The sequence below is a fragment of the Esox lucius genome, chromosome 12 (genome assembly GCF_011004845.1).
Source record: "Esox lucius isolate fEsoLuc1 chromosome 12, fEsoLuc1.pri, whole genome shotgun sequence".
NCBI lineage: Eukaryota > Metazoa > Chordata > Actinopteri > Esociformes > Esocidae > Esox > Esox lucius.
Window position 1 is genome coordinate 10,990,456 of NC_047580.1, and position 22,298 is coordinate 11,012,753.

The following is a 22,298-nucleotide window of genomic DNA, read 5'->3' on the forward strand; positions in this document are numbered from 1 at the left end:
AGGAAACCCAAGTGGTCATTGGTCAGCAAGGTATCAGCTGATGCCTGGGATCCCTCCAATCACAATATCAGATTTCCTGCTGACTATTTAATCGTCAGGTTACTCACTCTGATGTGTGCTGGTCTTACTAGCATGCGGGTGTGAACCCAGCCACCACCCCTGCCTTCACCTGTTTGGAGCTGTTTCCTTTTCATGTGGGGATCGGTACTGCGTACCTTGCTCATTGTCTATGGGGATTACTATTAATGATATTATGGTGTTGATACATTGGTAGTATCGTTCACATGGTCATGTGATGGCAGTGAGTTACCCCAGAGGAGTTGAACTTAATGCCAAGACCTGTATGAAATTATTTTTGTGCATAGTTCTAATAAATGGTTAAACAAAAACATGGCATTTTCTGTCTGAATATGGGTTAAGTGAAATTCTGAAGCCTGCACCTGATCTTAAACCCACAAATATAGAAAATGCTACTGTAACGTAGAGATGGCGTAGCGTTGTTTAGTTGAAGCCCCTCGGACAGTGGAGTGGCTGTCAGCTGAAATGTGGCTTACTTTGGGAGGCATTCTGCTTCTCATAGATTATTGCAAAATGTCTGCAACCCACCCACCCTTTATCCCAACAATGTTATGTGACCCTAAACCCACCTGCATATGGGTGTTATGATATGAGTCAACCTGTTTTTGGCAGCTCGCGATACAAGTGCTTGAGCATTTCGTTCCTGTAGAATATCAGCCATTGCTCACACCGCAACAAAATCATAAACTTGAACATCAGCTCAAGCGCAACCGCCTGATTTCACAAGCTTACACGTTTAAAAGCTACATGGATATCAGTCTGGTCTGGCTGAATAGGCTTAAGTTAGGAGCAGCGTTGGTTTGATGTCCAGTCGAGTTTAACCCAGCCCAACCAGACTGATAACCGTTTAGCATTTAAATACTGCAGGATCAGGCAGCTGGGCAAGGCTCTTCAAGACACTTTTAAATTAAAGTGCTGTGGTAATTATGATTAATATAATGGGACTATATTATATTTTTAGCTAGTGTTTTTATTTTTTTCTTTCTTTAAATTGTGTGTTTATGTCTGGGTGCAGGAGTTAAGTGTGATTGTTTAAAATTCAGTCTTGTATCCATTAGAAACAGGATTGCACATAGTGCCCCTTTAACCTTACCCTCAACCTAACCCTAAACCCCTAGAGCTAACTCCTAAATCTAGCCTAATTCTAACTTCGACCTCAATGGTAAGTACATTAACCAACACAAGGTTAAATCTTTCTAGTTTTACTATCCTGGCAGATATATGTGGTCCTCACCAGGACAGTAAAACCAGGAACAGAGATATTGGCTTTGGGTCTTACTGTAAAGGCTAGCTAAACCATGCTACATAAACAATTACACCTGCAGATTCTGCCCTTTTCGGGGCCTGGCAAACTTCTCTGTCTGCCTCTAACCGGTCATTAGCAGGCAGTATGACACATCACCTTCCCGGAAAACACAATGGTATTCTCCTTTGTGAGTGAAGAGGGGACGGGAAATGGAGGAGTAGAGCAGGGGCGAGGTGAGATTGAAGATGAAGGTATGCTTCCGGATCTCCCCAGACAACGGGGCAAACGAAGCGTGGAGGGTGACATTTGGGTCATCTGTTTTCTGGTCACGCAGTGTAATATGCAATGTAATTACAGTATCCTGACTCTTTTATATCTGGAGGGAGGGCCTATCTCCCCAACCACTGTGCAACAAGCTCACACAACTACACACACACACACACACACATAGGATCATGTGGATCAAACTAATTGTACTTACATCATGCATGCTGGAGTTCAGAGTTACTGAAGCACTGAGAAACGTCAGAGGTTTGTTTTCAAATGCTTCTAAATTGGAAAGAAATTGAGCTACTTACTCCAAACCTCCAACCATTTCTCTCTCTTTTTCTATAGTCTCTCTCTACTTTCTTGCTCTCTCTCTCTCTCACTCCCTCTGGGCCCTGTTGCTCTACAGCTTTTTGTTGGCTGACTTCCAGGTTCCAGCCAATATCGCAGTACTGTAATCTCATGGTACTCTGTGTGTGTGTGTCGGTGTGTGTTTGTATCTAGCTTCTGTCATGCAGCCAAAGGGGCATTGCCCCAAGGCCAGAGGAGAGGTGGGGGGTGTTGGCTAGGCAGAGCTTGCCGGTGTGCTCTGCTCCACTCTAGCGCAATGCCCTCACACACACACACTCACACAAACTTCTAGTGGACGTGAATAGAATCTTGGTTACTTTCAGTAGGTATTAAATGATGTGTGTGTGTTAAGATTTGATTGTATGTGAGTGTATTGTCTGTGTGGTTGGTGTTGTAAGACTGCTAGTCATGGGAAGATCATTTGTCTGTTCTGTTGGCTTGTGTAAATGTTGATTGACAGTTATCTGACTATCAGGATTAGCTTGACCATAGAGATATACTCAAAAGTGTCTAAAGTAACTCACATGCATGCCCGCACACACACACACACACGTTTACCATACCTGGTCAGTAGTCATGCATGACAAGAACACAACCAAATACAAAAAGCTATTTAAGAACACACAGATACACACCAATCTCTATTTAAGAACACACAGATACACACCAAGCTCTATTTAAGAACACACAGATACACACCAAGCTCTATTTAAGAACACACAGATACACACCAAGCTCTATTTAAGAACACACAGATACACACCAAGCTCTATTTAAGAACACACAGATACACATCAAGCTCTATTTAAGAACACACAGATACACACCAATCTCTATTTAAGAACACACAGATACACACCAAGCTCTATTTAAGAACACAAAGATACACATCAAGCTCTATTTAAGAACACACAGATACACACCAAGCTCTATTTAAGAACACACAGATACACATCAAGCTCTATTTAAGAACACACAGATACACACCAATCTCTATTTAAGAACACACAGATACACACCAAGCTCTATTTAAGAACACACAGATACACATCAAGCTCTATTTAAGAACACACAGATACACACCAATCTCTATTGAAGAACACACAGATACACACCAATCTCTATTGAAGAACACACAGATACACACCAATCTCTATTTAAGAACACACAGATACACACCAAGCTCTATTTAAGAACACACAGATACACACCAAGCTCTATTTAAGAACACACAGATACACACCAAGCTCTATTTAAGAACACACAGATACACACCAATCTCTATTTAAGAACACACAGATACACACCAAGCTCTATTTAAGAACACACAGATACACACCAAGCTCTATTTAAGAACACACAGATACACACCAAGCTCTATTTAAGAACACACAGATACACACCAAGCTCTATTTAAGAACACACAGATACACACCAAGCTCTATTTAAGAACACACAGATACACACCAAGCTCTATTTAAGAACACACAGATACACACCAATCTCTATTTAAGAACACACAGATACACACCAAGCTCTATTTAAGAACACACAGATACACACCAAGCTCTATTTAAGAACACACAGATACACACCAAGCTCTATTTAAGAACACACAGATACACACCAATCTCTATTTAAGCATATTTGGCAGGAGATCCCTGTGGGGAAACACGGAAGAGCAAAAACTCTCAATGTCAGGAAATCAGGAGGGGAGGGGGTGTCTTCACATTCGGGGATATGATGGTGTATGTGTATCCTTGCCAAAGGGGAATGGTCAAGTCCTCTGCCAGTATGAGACATATTATCCAGAGGACACACAGTAAAGAGGGAATCAGAAAACCCATAGAGGCCAGTTGGCAGGATAATGCCTGTTGTGTGTGTGTCCTGTCCACAACTCTATTTCTGATGCTTTCCCTCTTTGTCAAAAGGCCCACACACACACACTCACTCACACACACTCATTCATTTGAATAGATAAGATGTGTTTTATTCAACGCACACGCATACATTCACATACACACATAAGTAAGTTAACTTAGTTAAACACAGGGTCTGTCTGAGCAGGGAAAAACAACGATGCTCTCTCACTGTGTTTTTGTTTTGGTCTGGGGGAGATTGCTTCATATTTGATGCATTCCATTCAGACTTGTCTGCACCTCATCCAGCACAGCTTCGCTCTCATGGGTGGAAGTCAGCTCAGTTTGAAGAGAGACATTTTGGCTGCGTGAGATACAGGAGACATTTTGGCTACGTGTTTACTCAGGGCAAACGTTTTGGCGTGTGTGTGTGTGTGTGTGTGTGTGTGTGTGTGTGGTGTGTGTGTGTGTGTGTGGTGTGTGTGGTGGAGGTTTGCCAGGACTTAGGGCTTGGCTGAAAGCGCTCCTCAAACCAGTTTGCTCTGGTTGTGTAGAGGAGCAGGCTGGAGGCGGTAGGAGGAACTCTTAAAGCTACAGACCAGACCATTTTGTCTGCCTGTCTGCCCCTGCTTGTCTGTGGGTCCGTTTCTGTTCGTTTGTGTTAATACTTTGTTGCATTTGTGGGTGGTTAATAGGTGCGCACATTTCCTTATGTTACATAACATTTAGTCTTTTAGATTGGGTATGTTGTAGAAAGAGAGAGTGTTAGTTTGGGTGTCTGTGTTCGCGTACGTGTGCATGTGTGTGTGAGTGGCAAAAACCTACTGAAAGACAGACAGACAGAGAGAGAGAGAGAGAGAGAGACAGAGAGAGAGAGAGAGGTGATCTGGGTGTTTCCAACACAATGAAACAGATTACTGCAGGCTCTATGTTGGTTATACGATTATACTCTTTGAAAGACTCCCTGTGTGTGTGTTTGTGTGTGTAGAGCTCTCCATGCTGGTCCAAGTAGGCAGGATAAATAGACGGTTGCGTTGAGGGCTCAGTGAGGGGGGTGTTGTTCACTGGGAGGTTAAGACAACACTACCAACTGTCTCTCGCTCTCTCTGCATCTCTCTCTTACTCGCTCACCATCTCTATCTCTTTCCATCTTTCTCTCCAACTCTCTCGACTTCTCTCTACCTGTCTTTTCCTCTATGTCTCTCACACCCTTTCTTTTGCTTCACCTCCCTTTTTCTCTTGCTCTCACTTCACCTTCTTAAAAGCAGCTAGAGGGGAAGAATATGGCCACCTGAAACCAGTCGGAGGACCCTAAAAGTCACACAGCTAGCAAAGGAATCTTGAGCTATTTTTCAGCTCAGGTTTTGAGCCTTGCCCTCTGAACCAATAGCACCGAATCAAGGAAAACATTACTAGTAGACATGACCAAGTCATTAGCTGTGTACCAGTGTCTTCAGGCTTTATCTACCCTGATGGAAACATTTTTGGACTGATGTGCCAAAGTGCTCAGCCAAATTAGTGTTCTGGTAATCCGAACATTATCTCAGCGTTATCCGAATGTAAGCCCGGTCCACATTCCCTACTAAAGGGGGAATTTTCATCACTCACAGAGGACTTGAGTAGAGTATTTATTGTTGTACTGGAATTTTCCATTACACACTATAACACAGCTTGTTGTTCTGTCTAAAGAAAGCATGGCTGGTATATTTCAGTGTTGGAATTTGAATAGGGGTTGAAAAAGCTTTTTCCTGGTTTTCGGGGTTGGCTCTTACAGAAGCATGATTGGGTGATTCTGGCTATGGCAGACACACATGATTGGTGGGTTTGGGTATGGCAGATTCCAATGATTGGTGGGTTTGGCAGCGGGAATGCCAGGAAATGGTTGGTCTGCAATAGCAATCATAGCATTTGGTCAATCGCCAATACTGAAATCTCGATGGTGAGGACAGTTGGCATGTTGAGAGCCTTTCACTTTCTAAAATTTTTTTTTATTATAGACTGAATTTATAACTGATTACATGTATTTTTTGCCATCTACACACAATAAGTTATATTGACAGAGCGAAAATAGGTTCTTAGAAATTTCAGAGCCTTTATTCAGTATTTTGTAGAAGTGCCTTTGGCTGTGATTAAAGCTTCTCTGGATTGACTCTGCCAGTTTTTCACACCTGGATTTGGGCAGTTTCTCTCTTTCTTCCTTGTAGTGCCTCTCAGACTCTGTCAAACTGCATGGGGTACATTGGTGAACTATGCTCTTCAGGTCTCCTCACAGATGTTCAGTGGGGTTCATGTCCGGAGTTCGGCAGGGCCACTGAAGGACATTCACAGACTTGTCCTGTAGCCACTACAGTGTTGACTTGGCTGTGTGCTTCGGGTCGTTGTTTGGCTAAAAATATTTTCTTCGCCCCAGTATGAGGTCCTGTGCACTCTGGATAAGGTTTTCTTCAAGGACCTCTCTGTATTTTACTCCATTCATCCTTCCCTCAATCCTGACCAGTCTCACAGTTCCTGCCAGAATTGATATGTCTGCAATGCGAGGCTCACTTGAAGCAGTCTGTTTTTCTTGCCAGGACAAGCATTGTTGAGACAAAACAGATGCACAAAAATAACTTTGGAATCCAATATAAATTCACAAACACTATGAATTTACAATCAATAATGATAAAATGATTTCTGAATTTCAGCTTGCACCAATATAAAAAAACTAAATATTTCCTTACTTACCTGAATATTGTCAATTCAGTAGAATTAATGCTTCAGTTGACATCGAAATGTTGCTAATTGACATCAACTTTGTTTTGTTTCATCTCTGCTTCTGGTAAGGAACAGCTGCAATAAAGGAAATTCTCCATGCAACATTTCCAAAGGTCATTAGTTTGAGTGATTTTAAATACTTTTCAAATACTTGGTTTCTTTAACCATAAATTATTTGAAATTAACAGTAGTTAGACGTATCATGACCTGAAACCTCTTTCCTAACATTTTCCTACCTTGTCTGTCTTCAGTAAGCTGCTCCACATAACAATCTGTTTAGAGATGCTCTAGGTATGTGAGTTTATAGCTATATATAGAATGTACGTGGGCAGATTCTTGTTCTAAATAATCAACCTCCTGAATGAACTGATTCAGGATTAGGTTTTAACTGTGGGAAAAGGTATACCGAGATGCCGGGATTTCCCCTATAAATCCACTCCCTTTTCCCAGTACACAATATTTTGAAAAACCTGTGCATTATAATAAATTATTTAAATGAGGTCAAATGAATCTGTTGAAAATATGAACACTGAAATATGTCCTCCCTATTGCCTTCTCTGCTTTTTTGTCTGCATGATCATTAATCGAAACTCAGGGTGTATGTTTGTACATTGTCAAGGATCCCATTTACTTATGACAAGTTGCCATGAATTCAAAGAGCACATGAAATTTATACTGAAACTCTACAGGCAAATTGAAAATGCACTAAAATACACATGCAAATTTGATCCAGATTTTGAGCTACTGGTTGACCTAGTTGATTTTATCTTTTGTGCATCACCAAGGAAAAGGACAATTTCCAACTAATGGGTATGTTTAAGGGTGCAAGGTACTTTTAGCCTCAGGGTTTAGGAGGTTTTTAAGGTTACAACTAGGGTTAGGTTAAAGTTAAGGTTAGGAATTAGTTGAAATTTGAAAGAAAATAACTGTCTTCCCTTATGTAACTTTTGTGTGTGTGTGTGTGTGTGTGTTCCAGGAAACCTTCAGGTCATGCTGACAAGGAGGTTATGGCTGCCACCGTCCTGACGTCACTATCCACCTCCCCACTGGTCCTCACCCAGACAGCCTCAGGTAAGACTAAGACAGACACATCCACGTCCTTCCTCCCTCGTTAGAAACTGGACAGGCATTCTGTCCACAGATATACAGAGGCCTGTGAACTGAAACGAAATACTGCTTCTTCACAAACACATACAAACCCTTCCTCTGTAGTAGTTAACAGAGGGAGTCAGGTCTAACACCAGTGCAACACTGTAGAGTTAATATTTAGCTCTTACCCGGCCTGCCCCGCCAACAGCCTTGGACACATCGCCATGGCTACTGTTGCCAGAGATGGCTGTTACCTTGGCACTCATCGACGTGCCAATGTCAGCACCCAGTCAGTGACTATTTTAAGCCATAACTTCACCCTGGGCGTTTTGGGTAGCCATAACCACCCATGCTAAAATCAATGGTTTTATTCAATGTTCATTTAAAATGTATACATTTTTTATTTTTAATCAGGCAAAGGAACAACACTTGGCTAAAAAGCAGAAATCATAATGTCCTAATGTCCATTGTGCTTTCCTTTTGTAGGTAACCACCCCCTTCTCAGTCATGTGTACCGCAGGGTTGTTTTGGATTATGTACAGTGATTTTGGAGTAGATTGTATTCAGGGCATTCTAAGGAATAGAGTGATACCAAAGAAAACAACAGGTTTCCCACTAGGAAGCATAGAAAATGTGATACATGAAAAACATGATAACCAAGCAGTGCTGTGTGTTCTGTGTATGTCAGAATTGTCACTTAATAATTTCATATGTTAATATTTTTAAACATAGTGGTTACACTAACAGTTGTCATTTATGTCAGTATTTCACTGTTATCTGTGGAAAGTTATGCTACCTGTATAAAAAGGTAGACCCTGCCTTACATCTCTACTCTCTAGGGCTACTAGTTTAATAAAAAAGTTAGCTAGCAGATGGTTTAAAATGATGTTCTCTCCAAAAATATCCCTAATGTTTTTGCGTTGATTTGGACCCTGTCCATTCAAATAGTGTATTTTAATTTTAGGCTAATTAGCTACTATAACCATATTAGCTTTTGTTTGGGCCAATAGGCTGTGTAGTTGCCCCATTTAAGTTGATCTGTTACAATATTTTCATTAACTTACATTTTTGTGACTATAGTCACATGGATTACTAAATCATTGCTAAGAAACATTTTAAAATGTAATTGTTTTAAAGCTGATTCTGTAAAGGAACAAATGCATTGATGTGTTATGCTCTTAAATTGAGAAGATAAATTAACAGTCTGTACTGTACCATAGAACCAATCACAGCATATGCTTGCATCATTCAAAAAACAGTTGTCCTCAGATTTCAAAGATTTTATAGTGTTAAAGTTGAAATTCATCCTAATTTCTGAATATCAAATGACTAGTAATAAAGATATGAGCATATGTCTACAGTTTCATGAAACATTGGTCTGTACATGTTGTTTCAATTTTTGTTTAGTGTAAAAAGTAACAAAACATACACTGTGAGCATGTTGTTTTGTTTATATTTTTCAAATAATCAAGAATGTTATTAATAAAATATTAATAATTTAAATAATCGACATTTGGAGCCATAATGTCGACTCAATATTAGAACTAACGGCCTTCTATTTACTGGCCCAAAACTTTTGACCACTAGGTTAATCTACCGTCTTAGTTATTTTGATGCAAAAAATGTAACATTCAAATGTATGACAAATATATTGGCAAAACCATATCTTATGAAGACAAAGGCTCTAAGCCTATTTATCAAATATTGGATTGGAGAACATATTGATATGAACAGATATCGTGGACCATTTGTAGATAGAACTATTCTTGATTTGTAATGTTACTTTATTGTCCTTCCTGAAGAAACACTTTTGCTGGACCACGTAAGCAGAGCCGGCCTAGAAGAGCAAATGTCTCTTACTTACTCATTAACTGACTGACCCTGGTTAAATAGCGTAGTGGTTGAAGACGCAGATTACAGAACAACAGGTCCCACGTTTGACTCCCGTCACAGTCAAAACACATTATGCCTCAGGATTTGTTCAGGACAGACAAAATCATCGTTGGCTATAACCTTCAGTAATTACGTTATTGGAAGCCTAAAATGAAACTGTTTACTGTTATATTGTGACTATTTCTGGTGGATTTTTGAATTATGTCTTAGGATTTGTTCAGGATAGACAAATACTTTGCTGACTACACGATTCTCTTGTCTTTTCACTTGACAAAAAAGTCTGTTATCGTCACCTATATTGATACAGTGGTTATTGTATCAATGTCATTCACAAATGGTTAATAAGCTGTTAAAACGGCAAGTGGCAAAAGCCATACAGTCCATAGATGCTATTTGTGGTGGAGGTAAACTTAATAAGAAATGTTTCTAAGTTTAACACAATGGTTAATGGTGTCTAACGAAATATTCAAACTTGGCGTGATGTTAATGCGTAATGCGTGACAAAAGAGGCTATACCAACACCCGGCAAATGTATAGCTCTGTGGCGTAGTGGTTAAAGAACCAGCCTTTCACGTGGCGACCTGGGTTTGAATCTCGTGAGGGCAACAACAATCAAAGCTTTTTATTGCGGGCCGGCTGAACTAAGCTTGCCTGGTTTCTTGTTCTTTTACCCACCTAGTGGGGTTGTGTTAATAACATGTTGGGTTCTTTGGATACCCAAATGAGATATTGTAAAACCTACATGTTCATTACATACCTACATGTTGGGTTCTTTGGTTACCCAAATGGGATATTGTAAAACCTACATGTTCATTACATACCTACATGTTGGGTTCTTTGGTTACCCAAATGGAATATTGTAATACCTACATGTCCATTACATACCTACATGTTGGGTTATTTGGATACCCAAATGGAATATTGTAATACCTACATGTTCATTACATACCTACATGTTGGGTTCATTGGATACCCAAATGGAATATTGTAATACCTACATGTCCATTACATACAGACATGTTGGGTTATTTGGATACCCAAATGGAATATTGTAATACCTACATGTTCATTACATGTAGACATGTTGGGTTCTTTGGATACCCAACTGGGATATTTTTATACCTACATGTTCATTACATGTAGACATGTTGGGATCTTTGGATACCCAAATGGAATATTGTAATACCTACATGTTCATTACATGTAGACATGTTGGGTTCTTTGGATACCCAAATGGAATATTGTAATACCTACATGTTCATTACATGTAGACATGTTGGGTTCTTTGGATACCCAACTGGGATATTTTTATACCTACATGTTCATTACTTACCTACACGTGGGGTTCTTTGGTTCCAAACCCGACCTCAAGAAGCTCTTATTTTCATGTCACCTGACCACTGTTTGTCCAACTCATTTACCTTCCTAGATGTGAAAATAAATATAGCTGGCCATGCACAGCACTATTGGTTTTAACAGGAGTCTCTCACCAGTTGTACCATTGTAGTACTCCAGACAACGACTTTTGACTCAGACTTGAACTCGTGTTTGTTTGAGTAACTTGTAGTTTCTACTTCACTGGGTAGGCTGTAGCCCATATTCTAGCACGTGTTCAAAAGATTTGACACTTTATTAACGCTCTCTAAATTTTTATATGAGATTGTCAGGATTCATTTCAACCTTATGAAGCATATGGCAACAGCAGTTCTGTGGGCTACTCTACTCGCGGACATCAAGGATAAACATTTGTACTTGCTACCACTCCTAACTCTAACCTTAACCTTTACCCTAACCGTTTGAATTGTAAGCTGAAATTGAGTGACTTCAGGAAGTAAAACTCACAAATCTGTGTTGCACAGAAATGAATACAGCCCTGGTAACATAATTACCAGAAGTAAACATGTGGTGGTGTAAAACAGGAAAATGGACTGCCAACTGTTTCATTTCTGCTTCCTCTTGCTATTATACAACTTGGACTCTAATTTAGCTATTTAGGACTTGTGACTCGACTCAGATTCAAGTTTCAGTGACTCGGCTACATCTCTGTCCCTGACTTTGTGTCATCACCCTCCATTGATGAAAGACTGACCTCCATACTAGCATTGTCAACCCACTTTACTTGATGTATTTGTTTACTGCTGTACTGTTTGCATTTGCTGAAGACCTCTGGTTGAACTAACAAACCTAACATACCTCAAAATAAACCTCTGTTCTCTCTTTAAGTTTATTAGCCTATTGTTCGGGTCACAACACAAATGATCTGACCCAAACACAGATTAGGGTCATGGAGAGACTGGGTCAGTGTGCCTTTTGGAAAATCCATAGTCACTACTAACATTGTCAGTTGTTACTATGGATCTTCATTATTTAACCCCTCATGGCCATCCTATTGGTTTAGTTATTTATTAAAATCGAGCAACCCCATTGAATCAATACTTTTGTGAGACAGGGCAAACATTTGTTCTAATAATTAACATTAAATGACATAATACTGTAGTTATGAATGATTATATCAATAACTATTTTTAGTAGCTTCTATTCATTTCATTGCCTGGCTTTATAGCTGTGCTGAATGTATGTCATACCTAGTCTCCCCTCAGAGAACATGCAGAATTGTAGAAACTGCTGTGTCTGAGTAGGATTCCTCTTATTGACATCCATGGACCAGTCATATTCATATAAATATATCCCGAATGCAGCTCATTCTGCTCTTAGTATTTACTTATTTCAATAAAATTATGGCCTACTAACACAAAGAATACGCACTTTAATATTGTATGACCTGTGTTGAAAAAAATATTTAATGAAAATGTATAAGCAAAGATAATTGAATTCATTAAATTAATTAGTAATTAAGCTGTGTGACTTGTGCATTCTTGGTTTTTCATTGACTGGTCCTTCTGTCGCTAGCTGCAGTTCCGGAGCTGGCCAGCAAGGGGTGGAAGGATGTGCTGTCGGCCAGCTACAGCAGCTCCACCAGTGGCAACTGGAGCTGGGATGCTAGCGACCAATCAGTGCCCTCCACGCCGTCCCCGCCTCTCTCCAATGACACCAGCAAGAGCTACCTGCTCTCCTCCCACGGCGACTACGCCATCGAGGACTCCTCAGAGAGCACGCACTTCCTATTTGAGGACCCCATACCCCGGAAGCGAAAGGTACAACCAAAGGTCACAGGCTTGGGATGAGACCGTTTCCTGCAATACATTCTTTCATGTCTCCGGTTCTCCAGGTTCATAGATTGCAGCCGTTTGATTTATTCTGGCCGTTCACTTGTTTCTCATAACACTTGAAGTGAGGACACTATTTCTAGCCACAGCCAATCCCAAGCTGCATCCCAGTCAAATGTTCTATGGGGCCTAAAAGTGGCTCCCATCGGTTTAGTAAGCACTGCCTGAAGTGAGTAGTGACCTGGGCCCCTGAAACCCCACTGAAGAAGCACCTCGGTGTGCCACGCCAGTGTGATTGAGGATTCTGCGATGCTTACTTGGCCCTGAGACAACAAGGCGTGTCGGTGATGGAGTGTTCTTCTCGCTCTTTCTCTCTCTCTCCCTGTTTTCTTTTTTTTTGCAGTGGACACGGTCCAAGACATAAATGTGGTTTCAGTATCAAGAGCAGCCATTAGGTCCCTCACTCACCTCAGAGAGGAAGAGAGGGAGTTTAGATGGGGGGGGGGGTGAAGAGATTAGATGGGGAGGAGGAAATGTAAAAAAGAGATTTCAGATGGAATGGGTGGGGTGATGTGAAGGGAAAAGTTTTTTTTAAAGGGGTTTTAAGTGGAAGTTGGGGATGAGTAAACGGGGGAGTTTGGTGATTTATTCGTAGGTAACAGTGACAGATAAGTTGGGAGAAGAGACTGGAGAGAGCTCAGACAGGAGTGTGTGGGTCCAACACACTGGGCTTTAAGCTTATCTCACATGTAACCGAGACCATATTGGCTGAAACACAGAAGATCTACAGAGTACATATTGCCCTGGCCATAAGAATACAATATCCTGACAGGAAATGAAGAAAAACATGGGATTGAAGATGTTCTGGTAGATTGTGCTACACTGAGCACATAGCTTCATTAGAACTGGACAAAAAATGTTCTAGCCTACCTCACCATTAATCCCTTGAGCTAACAGAATACACTGTTTGGCAACTAACAGTCATGTGTGCCCACATTATTTTATGTACAATTGGCCCAGAAAATCAAACCCACAATCCTGGTGTTGCAAGTACCGTGCTCTACGGACTGAGCCAAGTGGGCCAGATAACTACTAAATGATGATGATTAAGATGTGTTACAGGACCACAGGATTATGGTTCATTTGTCAAGTCATCCGTTCAATTGAAAGACTTGTTTTTCCCGTTTGTTCTTCAGCCAAACCTGGCTTGTAAAGACAATGCTCGACTCAAAATGCTAGACAACGTGTAACCTTAAACATTAAATCAGCAGTACGCCAGGACTTAGGAAGCCATCTCAACAAGACATGCACTGACATGCTTGTGCGGTTATTACTGAATCACTGGCTATAGATAAATGCATTACAGGTTGGATGTTTTGTACACGGGTAGAGGAGAGTGGGTTAGAATCACTCTCTCAAGGGAGATACAGTGGATATAAAAAGTCTACACACCCCTGTTAAAATGCCAGGTTCTTGTGATGTAAAAAAAAATTGACAAAGATAAATCATGTCAGAACTTTTTCCACCTTTAACGTTAATGTAACGTGAAAAATTCAATTGAAAATCAAACTAAAATATTTGAGGGGGGAAAGATTAAATAACCTGGTTGTATAAGTGTGCACACCCTTAAACTAATACTTTGTTGAAGCACCTTTTGATTTCATTAAAGCACTCAGTCTTTTTGAGTAGGATTCTATTAGCATGGAACATCTTGACGTGGCATTATTTGCCCACTCTTCCTTGCAAAACCTCTCTAAATCTATCAGATTCCAACTACATCTGCAAGGACATCTCCTGTGCACAGCCATCTTCATCTTTCTAATGGACGCCTGAAGGTTTTGTGCCAAAATTGCCTGGTATTTGGAACTATTCATAATTCCCTCCACCCAGACTAAGGCCCTGGTTCCAGCTGAAGAAAAACAGCCCCAGGAGCATGATGCTGCCACCAGCATGCTTCACTGTGGGTATGGTGTTTTTTGGGTGATGTGCAGTGTTGTTTTTGCATCAAACATACCTTTTTGTACCCTTCTTCTGACTGATATCCTTCAACAATGAGATCCCTCTGATGCTTTGGAAGCTCTCTGCGTACCATGGAAAAGAAAATATCAGGAAAATCCTACAAGAACAGCTGAACTTTGTTTGTGAATAATCAGAGTCACTTTAAATAATGGCAGGTGTGTAATGACTTCTATTAAACATGAGTTTGAATGTGATTGGTTAATTCTGAACACAGCCACATTCCCAGTTACAGTGGGAAAAAAAGTATTTACCAATTGTGCAAGTTCTCCCACTTAAAAAGATGAAAGAGGCCTGTAATTTTCATCATAGGTACACTTCAACTATGAGAGACAAAATGAGAAAATAAAATCCAGAAAATCACATTGTAGGATTTTTAATCGATTTATTGGTAAATTATGGTGGAAAATAAGTATTTGGTCAATAACAAAAGTTCATCTAAATACTTTGTTATATACCCTTTGTTGGCAATGACAGAGGTCAAACGTTTTCTGTAAGTTTTCCCAAGCTTTTCAAACACTGTTGCTGGTATTTTGGCCCATACTTCCATGCAGATCTCCTCTAGAGCAGTGATGTTTTGGAGCTGTCGCTGGGCAACACGGACTTTCAACTCCCTCCAAAGATTTTCTATGGGTTTGAGATCTGGTGACTGGCTAGGCCACTCCAGGACCTTGAAATGCTTCTTACGAAGCCACTCCTTCGTTGCCCGGGCGGTGTGTTTGGGATCATTGTCATGCTGAAAGACCCAGCCACGTTTCATCTTCAATGCCCTTGCTGATGGAAGGAGGTTTTCATTCAAAATCTCACGATACATGACCCCATTCATTGGGGTGAGATCTTACGTGGAGCCCCTGATAGAGGGAGATTATCAGTGGTCTTGCATTTCTTCCATTTTCTTATAATTGCTCCCACAGTTGATTTCTTCACACCAAGCTGCTTACCTATTGCAGATTCAGTCTTCCCAGCCTGGTGCAGGTCTACACAAATCCAACACTACTGTTGTTTGCTCCTTGGGGTTTAAGGCCGGGTGTCTCTGTAAAGCACTTTGTGACAACTGCTGTTGTAAAAAGGGCTTTATAAATACATTTGATTGACTGATTGATTCATCTGTGAGAGACAGAAATCTTGCTTGTTTGTAGGTGATCAAATACTTATTTTACCAATAAATTCATCCTACAAAGTGATTTTCTGGATTTTCTTTCTCATTTTGTCTCTCATAGTTGAAGTGTAATTACAGGCCTCTCTCATCTTTTCAAGTGGGAGAACTTGCACAATTGGTGGCTGACTAAATACTTTTTTGCCCATTTGTAACTAGGGATGTGGCTGTGTTCAGAATTAACCAATCACATTCAAACTCATGTTTAATAGAAGTCATTACACACCTGCCATCATTTAAAGTGACTATGATTAATCACAAACAAAGTTCAGCTGTTCTTGTAGGATTTTCCTGACATTTTCTTAGTTGCATCTCAGAGCAAAAGCCATGGTACTAAATACTTTTTTGCCCCACTGTATAAGAGGGTGCACACTTATGCAACCAGGTTATTTATTTTCTATAATGATCATTAATGTGTATAACTCAAACTGTGGTCACTTTCTGTTGTCGTTCCTGTTCCCTTGTCTCAAAACTCATTTCTAAATCCACAAACTGCTAGTCTTGTACACCTTCAAAATTATAGGGAGCCTGGTTATCAAGGTTAGTACATGCCAGAGATGACATGCCTACACCATTTGGTGAGTGAGAGGAACAACACTGAACGTGTCACAGCTGAAGTAGCTAGTCCATTTTTGAAAAGCCCCCTAAAAACCTTTGCATCTTTAGAATTGTATGTGGAGATGGTTTAGAGCAAATTTTTGGGTTTGTCCAACCAATGTAGTACACCGCTCGAGTACGAGATAAATCTAAGAAACTTTTAGATTACTCAAAATCAGTAACATAATCTGATTACTTTGAGTACTTTTAGATTACTTTCATAATAAAAGGCATTAGAAAAACTAATAGGAATAGCCAATAACCAGCTGAGCACCCTTTGCGGGATCAGTCAGTGTTAGAGTTTACATAGTTGACCAAAAACGGAATTTGCATTTTAACTTATGGGTTTTGTACAGCACCTTTGGAAAGGGTTTCTAAACCATTGCTTTCTACTTCAGTATGATTGGGCTACATTTCTACATTATACGCTAAAGGTCTGTCAGAAATTCAGTTGTCCCAATAAATCCAATAACCCTCGATCTTCCAGAATCTGGCTGTTTATCTGAACATAACCCAAAATCGAAGGATGTGTTAACCTTTTCTTTTATTTGTTTTATTCATGTTAGTAATTGCTTCAAAACTTTGTTGAAAAATAAATGGCAATTTCTTAAAAGGGTATTGACATTGTTGTATATAAAAATAAAGATATCCGTAGCTTTTCGCGCATACATTAATACAATGGTCGAATGTTTTGCTCCATAACCACCAACATTGTCAAAACGTGGCAGAAACCCTAGGCATGTGAACGCACTTTGCTAACCTGAACACCCGCACACAAATACGTTTTACCCACGCGAACGTAACATGATTATTAGGGCCACCAGCAATTGATTTTAAAATTGCAAATTATAGAAATAAACTATGATTAGGGTTAGGGTTAAACTCTTAGTTAAAAGTCAATGTCGTCAGCAGCCAATGATAACCATTGGATGCAATATTCTGAGATGCAAAGCAAGCAGAATCACATGGCCTACCTGTATGGACAGAGATGATGTGGTTGCATCAAATGCATATCATCATCCTTCGGCAGAGTGCCCCCCAACTCACCTTTTCTCCTTAAATATTGTGATTAATTCCATATAATGTTTTATCTTGAAGGCAGCCCATGTTACTGCTATCTAAAAAAAGATTTGCCTAATCTTCAAAAACATTTCCTGTCTGAGTTTTTCAGTGCAACACTTTTTGGCTGTGTTGTTCGGTGCATTTGACAAAAAAACCTTGAAACTTGAACTATAAAATGTATAACATTTGAATTAATATATAACACGAGGTAGGCCTATCGCCAATCATTGTTCTGAGAAAGATGCGTAGAGTATAACTAAATCACCAATAAATGAGACCGCTAATGAAGATACATGACTGATGAAACTAGCGCTTCATCAGTCACTAAACTGCTCATGCGCACCCACGTTTTCGCGCATGATGATCACACACAGAACTGAGGCACTTAATTGTTATTTTGGTTCAAATAACAATGTTTTTAAAACATTAAATAAAAAAAACAAGATTGCAGCTGGTCATAATTATTTCGCGCACCAATTCTTTTTCAATTGAAGTAATCCAAAAGTAATCACTTTTTTTTTCTTTAATTTTTTTTCTCTCAAAGATTTCAGTTTGCATTTCAATTGAATTGTTCACATTCTAGGTCACATTAAAAGTGGAAAAGGTTCTGACATGACTTATCTTTGTCTAATTCTTTTACATCACAAAACCTGGCATTTTAACAGGGGTGTGTAGACATTATATCCACTGTATTTAGTTTTTAAATGTAGACTCAGCTAGCTTTTGACAGACTGGTTTTGCCTGTACAAACAAAAAACAATTGCATAGCAACTGGATAGCAATGCTCTCTGTGGAGAGTAGAAATGATGAAGATCCAAAATTTGCGTAATTGTTGTGATTGGAAAATGGTTGCCTAGTTTATCCAGTCAGGATCAAATCCGAAGATTGAAGAAATGCCAGACTCTTTGTACACGGCATGGATTGCAGGGAGTAGAATGTAAGCCAAATAAACTGGTAGTCAGGCTAGTGTAATCGTCATTTAATCATCCTGTTATTTCAGGGATTTTCCTGCACAGCAGGAAGTGCAGAGTTTAAAAAAAAAACATAAAGTTTGTCATTTCCACTTTGAAATGTCAGACTTGCATTAACCCCTACAAAAGTCTATCATAATTCACATCTCTTGTTGCTCCAAACTGACTGGGTATAATGTCATATGATTGGCGTTAATCCCCTGATAGTTACTGTAATAGTGTTATGATGGAAAGAAAACACTTTGGGCATTATAAGTTTGTTAACACCCTGCAGATTTGTTTTATGTGTTTCAAAGTGTCATTAGTGCATTTGCGTGAGATATCTTCCCCTCAAAGAATATGAATTCCATATGAATATTTTAAGTTGGGTAAAGGGTTGGATTGACCCACTGCCCGTGCAGTCAAAAAGACTCTCATCCTCCCACTGTCTCCTCCCTCGTTCCTCGGTGGAAGCTGTTACACCCATTGCCTGTGATTAGTATTAATGCAGGTCTCAACATATCTTTCCCGCTGTTGCCAACATCTGAGGCCTGCATTCTGCCTGGGAAAATACTAGTGTTAAAAAAACACAACTCTGTCTACGATTACTCTAAAGACAGTTTAAAATACTCCTTTTCAGATATTACCCTTTTCAGATTTGATGAGGCTAACAACTTTCTAAATAATAGTTATTTTTCTGTTGTGAGTTTGACCATCTGGTTGAACATCAGTATGTTTGTAAGTATGTAAACTATGATGATTGAATATTAGGATCCCTTTGTTGCTATTTGCCATCACAAAAAAGAATGACACCATGCAGAGAAATAGAGTGATAGAGGTAGAGAGGGAGTAGTCACCAGCTACATCAAAATCTTTCAGGGTTCCACACTCCCACGCCTGCCTGTGAAGTCTGTGGAACGGTTTTGTTTTCTTTATTTCACCTCCATTAGTGTGTTACTTGAATACGTCCCTGCATGTAAGTGGACCACAACCTCTGCCAAATGATGTGAACCCTTTTGACGCAGGTGGTCTTTGCGCGCACCAGAAGGTTGTTGGTTCAAGCCACAGTCTTGTCGCTTCAGTAGCACTGACTCTCCACCATCTGTGTTCCTCTTTGTTTCAGAACTCCATGAAGGTGATGTTCAAGTGCTTGTGGAAGAACTGTGAAAAGGTCCTCAGCACCTCCTCAGGAATCCAGCGACACATCCGCACCTTCCACCTTGGGTAAGGCGCCAGAGCACTGGACCGATGACTCAGAACATGGGTCACCCGCTGTAGATATCACAGTCGTTGACAGAAGGGTGAGCCGCCACAAAAGTCACATGGGAAGTCATCGACTAATCACACAGCAGAATAGAACTCAGCTATTTGCTTGACTATGCTGTTAAAACGTCTACTAGCAGTATTTTGTGAGCATGTGCTGCTTCTGGTTGGTAGCTCGGTCCCTGCATGAGGCTCTCGGTGGGTTGTTATGACTTCTCTGTGTGATTAGGTTTGTTATTTTATAGTATCCTCTTACAGAGTGCCATAAAAAGAAGCAGGGGAGCATATCAACACTCAAGGAGGTTTCGCTGGTGTGTTTTTATAGCCTCCTGTTGCTATCCTGCACTCTGTCAGTCAGTCAGTGAAGTCTTTTAATGAAGGAGGCATTCAGAGGCCCTGGGTACCACTGCCCTCTGCTGGTTTGGTGAGGACACGGCATGAGAACAGCTCCCCCGTTCTGAACCTTGATGCCGCGCAATGTTTTGCCTGCCTAGCACATAATAACAGCGCCTCATTGACGCCGTTGGCGAGAATTACGAGTCAACGTAACTGCCAGGCGTTACAAATGTGTCTTCAGTAGAGTCCGTTAAGCTGTGTCGTCCCTTCCACAGGCGGAACTGCGAGTCGGACTACAGCGACGGCGAGGAGGACTTCTACTACTCTGAGATCCAGGTCAACATGGACAGCCTGTCCGAGGGCCTGTCCAGTCTCACACCCACCTCGCCGACTACCGCTGGCCCTCCTCCCATCTTCCCTCCGGTCTCCCCCGCCACCTGCGTCCCCCACTCCGAGCCCTCCCACATCGTCTTGAGGGGACCACAGGGCCGCACCCCCACTTTGCTCAGCCAGTCGGCACCCTCCACGCTCTGCCATATCCGCACTGACCACGCCTACCAGGTAGGAGCGACGCACGTAACATACTCCCACCATTGGCGCTCTGTTACAGTGTCCAATAGTGTCCTCTACTTCATGGCAGAGAAGTTTCCGGTTCCCCTGGTCAATTCTGCAATACAAATGCCAAACCTTAATTTGATCCAGTTTGGAAAAATTTTCTGCAGCACAGGATTTTGCTAATTGTTTTATGGTTTTTAATAACCTCACATTCTTGTAAGGGTACCATTTTTGTCAAGTTTGGATGTTACAAACTTCAGAAACCTTTTGAATTTGAGCTCAACGTTATGTTTTTACATGCCGCAATCTGTAGAAGTACATCATGAGGCAATAATTGTAAATGATCTTCTGTATAGAAAAGAATGTTACCGTGTTACTATGAATCTTATCGTTGACATTACTAGGAAGGAAACAGAGAGAGCATTGTTTAGGTGGCTACCAGATGTTACTTACTGAACCCAAATTGTATTACTTAAGCACACATATCTGTTTTGCAAACCCACTTAAAAATGAGGGGACCCCTAATTTGGGACAGTACAGTTTGCACAACAGGACGATGATATGGTGGTACAGCCTTTGTAGACTTCTGTGGATGAGGTATTTTCAGAGGTTTATTGGATTAGGTTCTCCCTGGTTTCTCTATATTATCTAGCTCCTTATTCTTCCTGTGTCATTCTCCATTGACCTGCATCTTTCCCCACTCATTCACCCCTTATTCTACCCTACTTATTCCCTTTTCATGGCCCCCTTTCCCCTTCTTCCTCTTTCTGATTCTCTCTATCAATCCTTCCCTCTCGCCTTTTATCCTTTTCTCTCTCCACTTCCATCTTCTCGTCCATCACTTGGACTCTCATTCTCTGTCCCTCCCTCTCTCACCGTGGTATGGTGCTGTGTTTTCCAGGCCACTGATTCTGGGAGTATTCCTATGTGTTCGGCGCAGGCTGATGGGATTGAAGGGATTGGGAATAGTGAAGGGATCAGTGGGTCCTGGCAGGCCCCTCCTGACATTTTGAAAGGCTTCCCGGTGAGCAGGCTGCTTCTTCTCTGTCTCTGTCTCTTACCTCTCTCACTCTGCACCTTCTTCTCTGTCTCTCCCACATCTCCACACCTCTACCTCTGTGGTTCTTCCCCATCTTCTTTTTCTCACCCATCTTTCACATCTCCCACACCCGCCCCCTTCAACTTGCCTCTGTTGAGATATTTCTCTCTCTTTCGCCCTCCCTTTCCTCTTTTCTAGTCCTCCCTGCCTCTGTCTCTCAGACCTGGGCTGTTGTCAATTGCCTCGACGTTACATGAATTTAGAAACGGTCGTGAATTGACTGTGATGTAGAGGCGTCACTTTGTAGTCGTTGTTTTTAGTTAGTTTTTTTGGACCGTGGTCAGGAGGCTGTAACTGCCGGTGATGCTCTGCCAAGCGTTAAATGCCCTCTGACCTGTGGTTTTGCCCCGCGCTCCCGCAGGGCCCGTTGACTCAAATCCGCACAGTGAGCTTTGGGGAGAAGAGACAGCCCGCTCCCACCACAAACACCACCATCGTCAAGACACCCACTTCTACAGCCCCCCTGCCCAAACCAGCACTGGGGACTAGGTATGCAGTCTGTGTGTGTGTGTGTTTGTGCACGTCTGTGCGCAATTGCGTGAGCGCTTTGCTGTGTGAGT

General features: G+C 41.0%; 1 protein-coding gene across 2 annotated transcripts in view; it reads left to right on the forward strand.

The window, feature by feature from the left end:
- Positions 1 to 22,298, forward strand: part of si:rp71-79p20.2 (zinc finger protein 704) — a 50,871-nt gene that overhangs the window by 23,809 nt on the left and 4,764 nt on the right. The window contains exons 3-8 of one of the 2 annotated variants that reach the window (XM_020051846.3): positions 7,532 to 7,626; positions 12,448 to 12,692; positions 19,609 to 19,709; positions 20,360 to 20,645; positions 21,541 to 21,663; positions 22,100 to 22,227. In XM_020051846.3, the coding sequence (XP_019907405.2) occupies positions 7,532 to 7,626; positions 12,448 to 12,692; positions 19,609 to 19,709; positions 20,360 to 20,645; positions 21,541 to 21,663; positions 22,100 to 22,227 (978 nt within the window). The remainder of the gene's footprint in view (positions 1 to 7,531; positions 7,627 to 12,447; positions 12,693 to 19,608; positions 19,710 to 20,359; positions 20,646 to 21,540; positions 21,664 to 22,099; positions 22,228 to 22,298) is intronic. The other variant, XM_010875837.5, reaches the window with a different exon arrangement.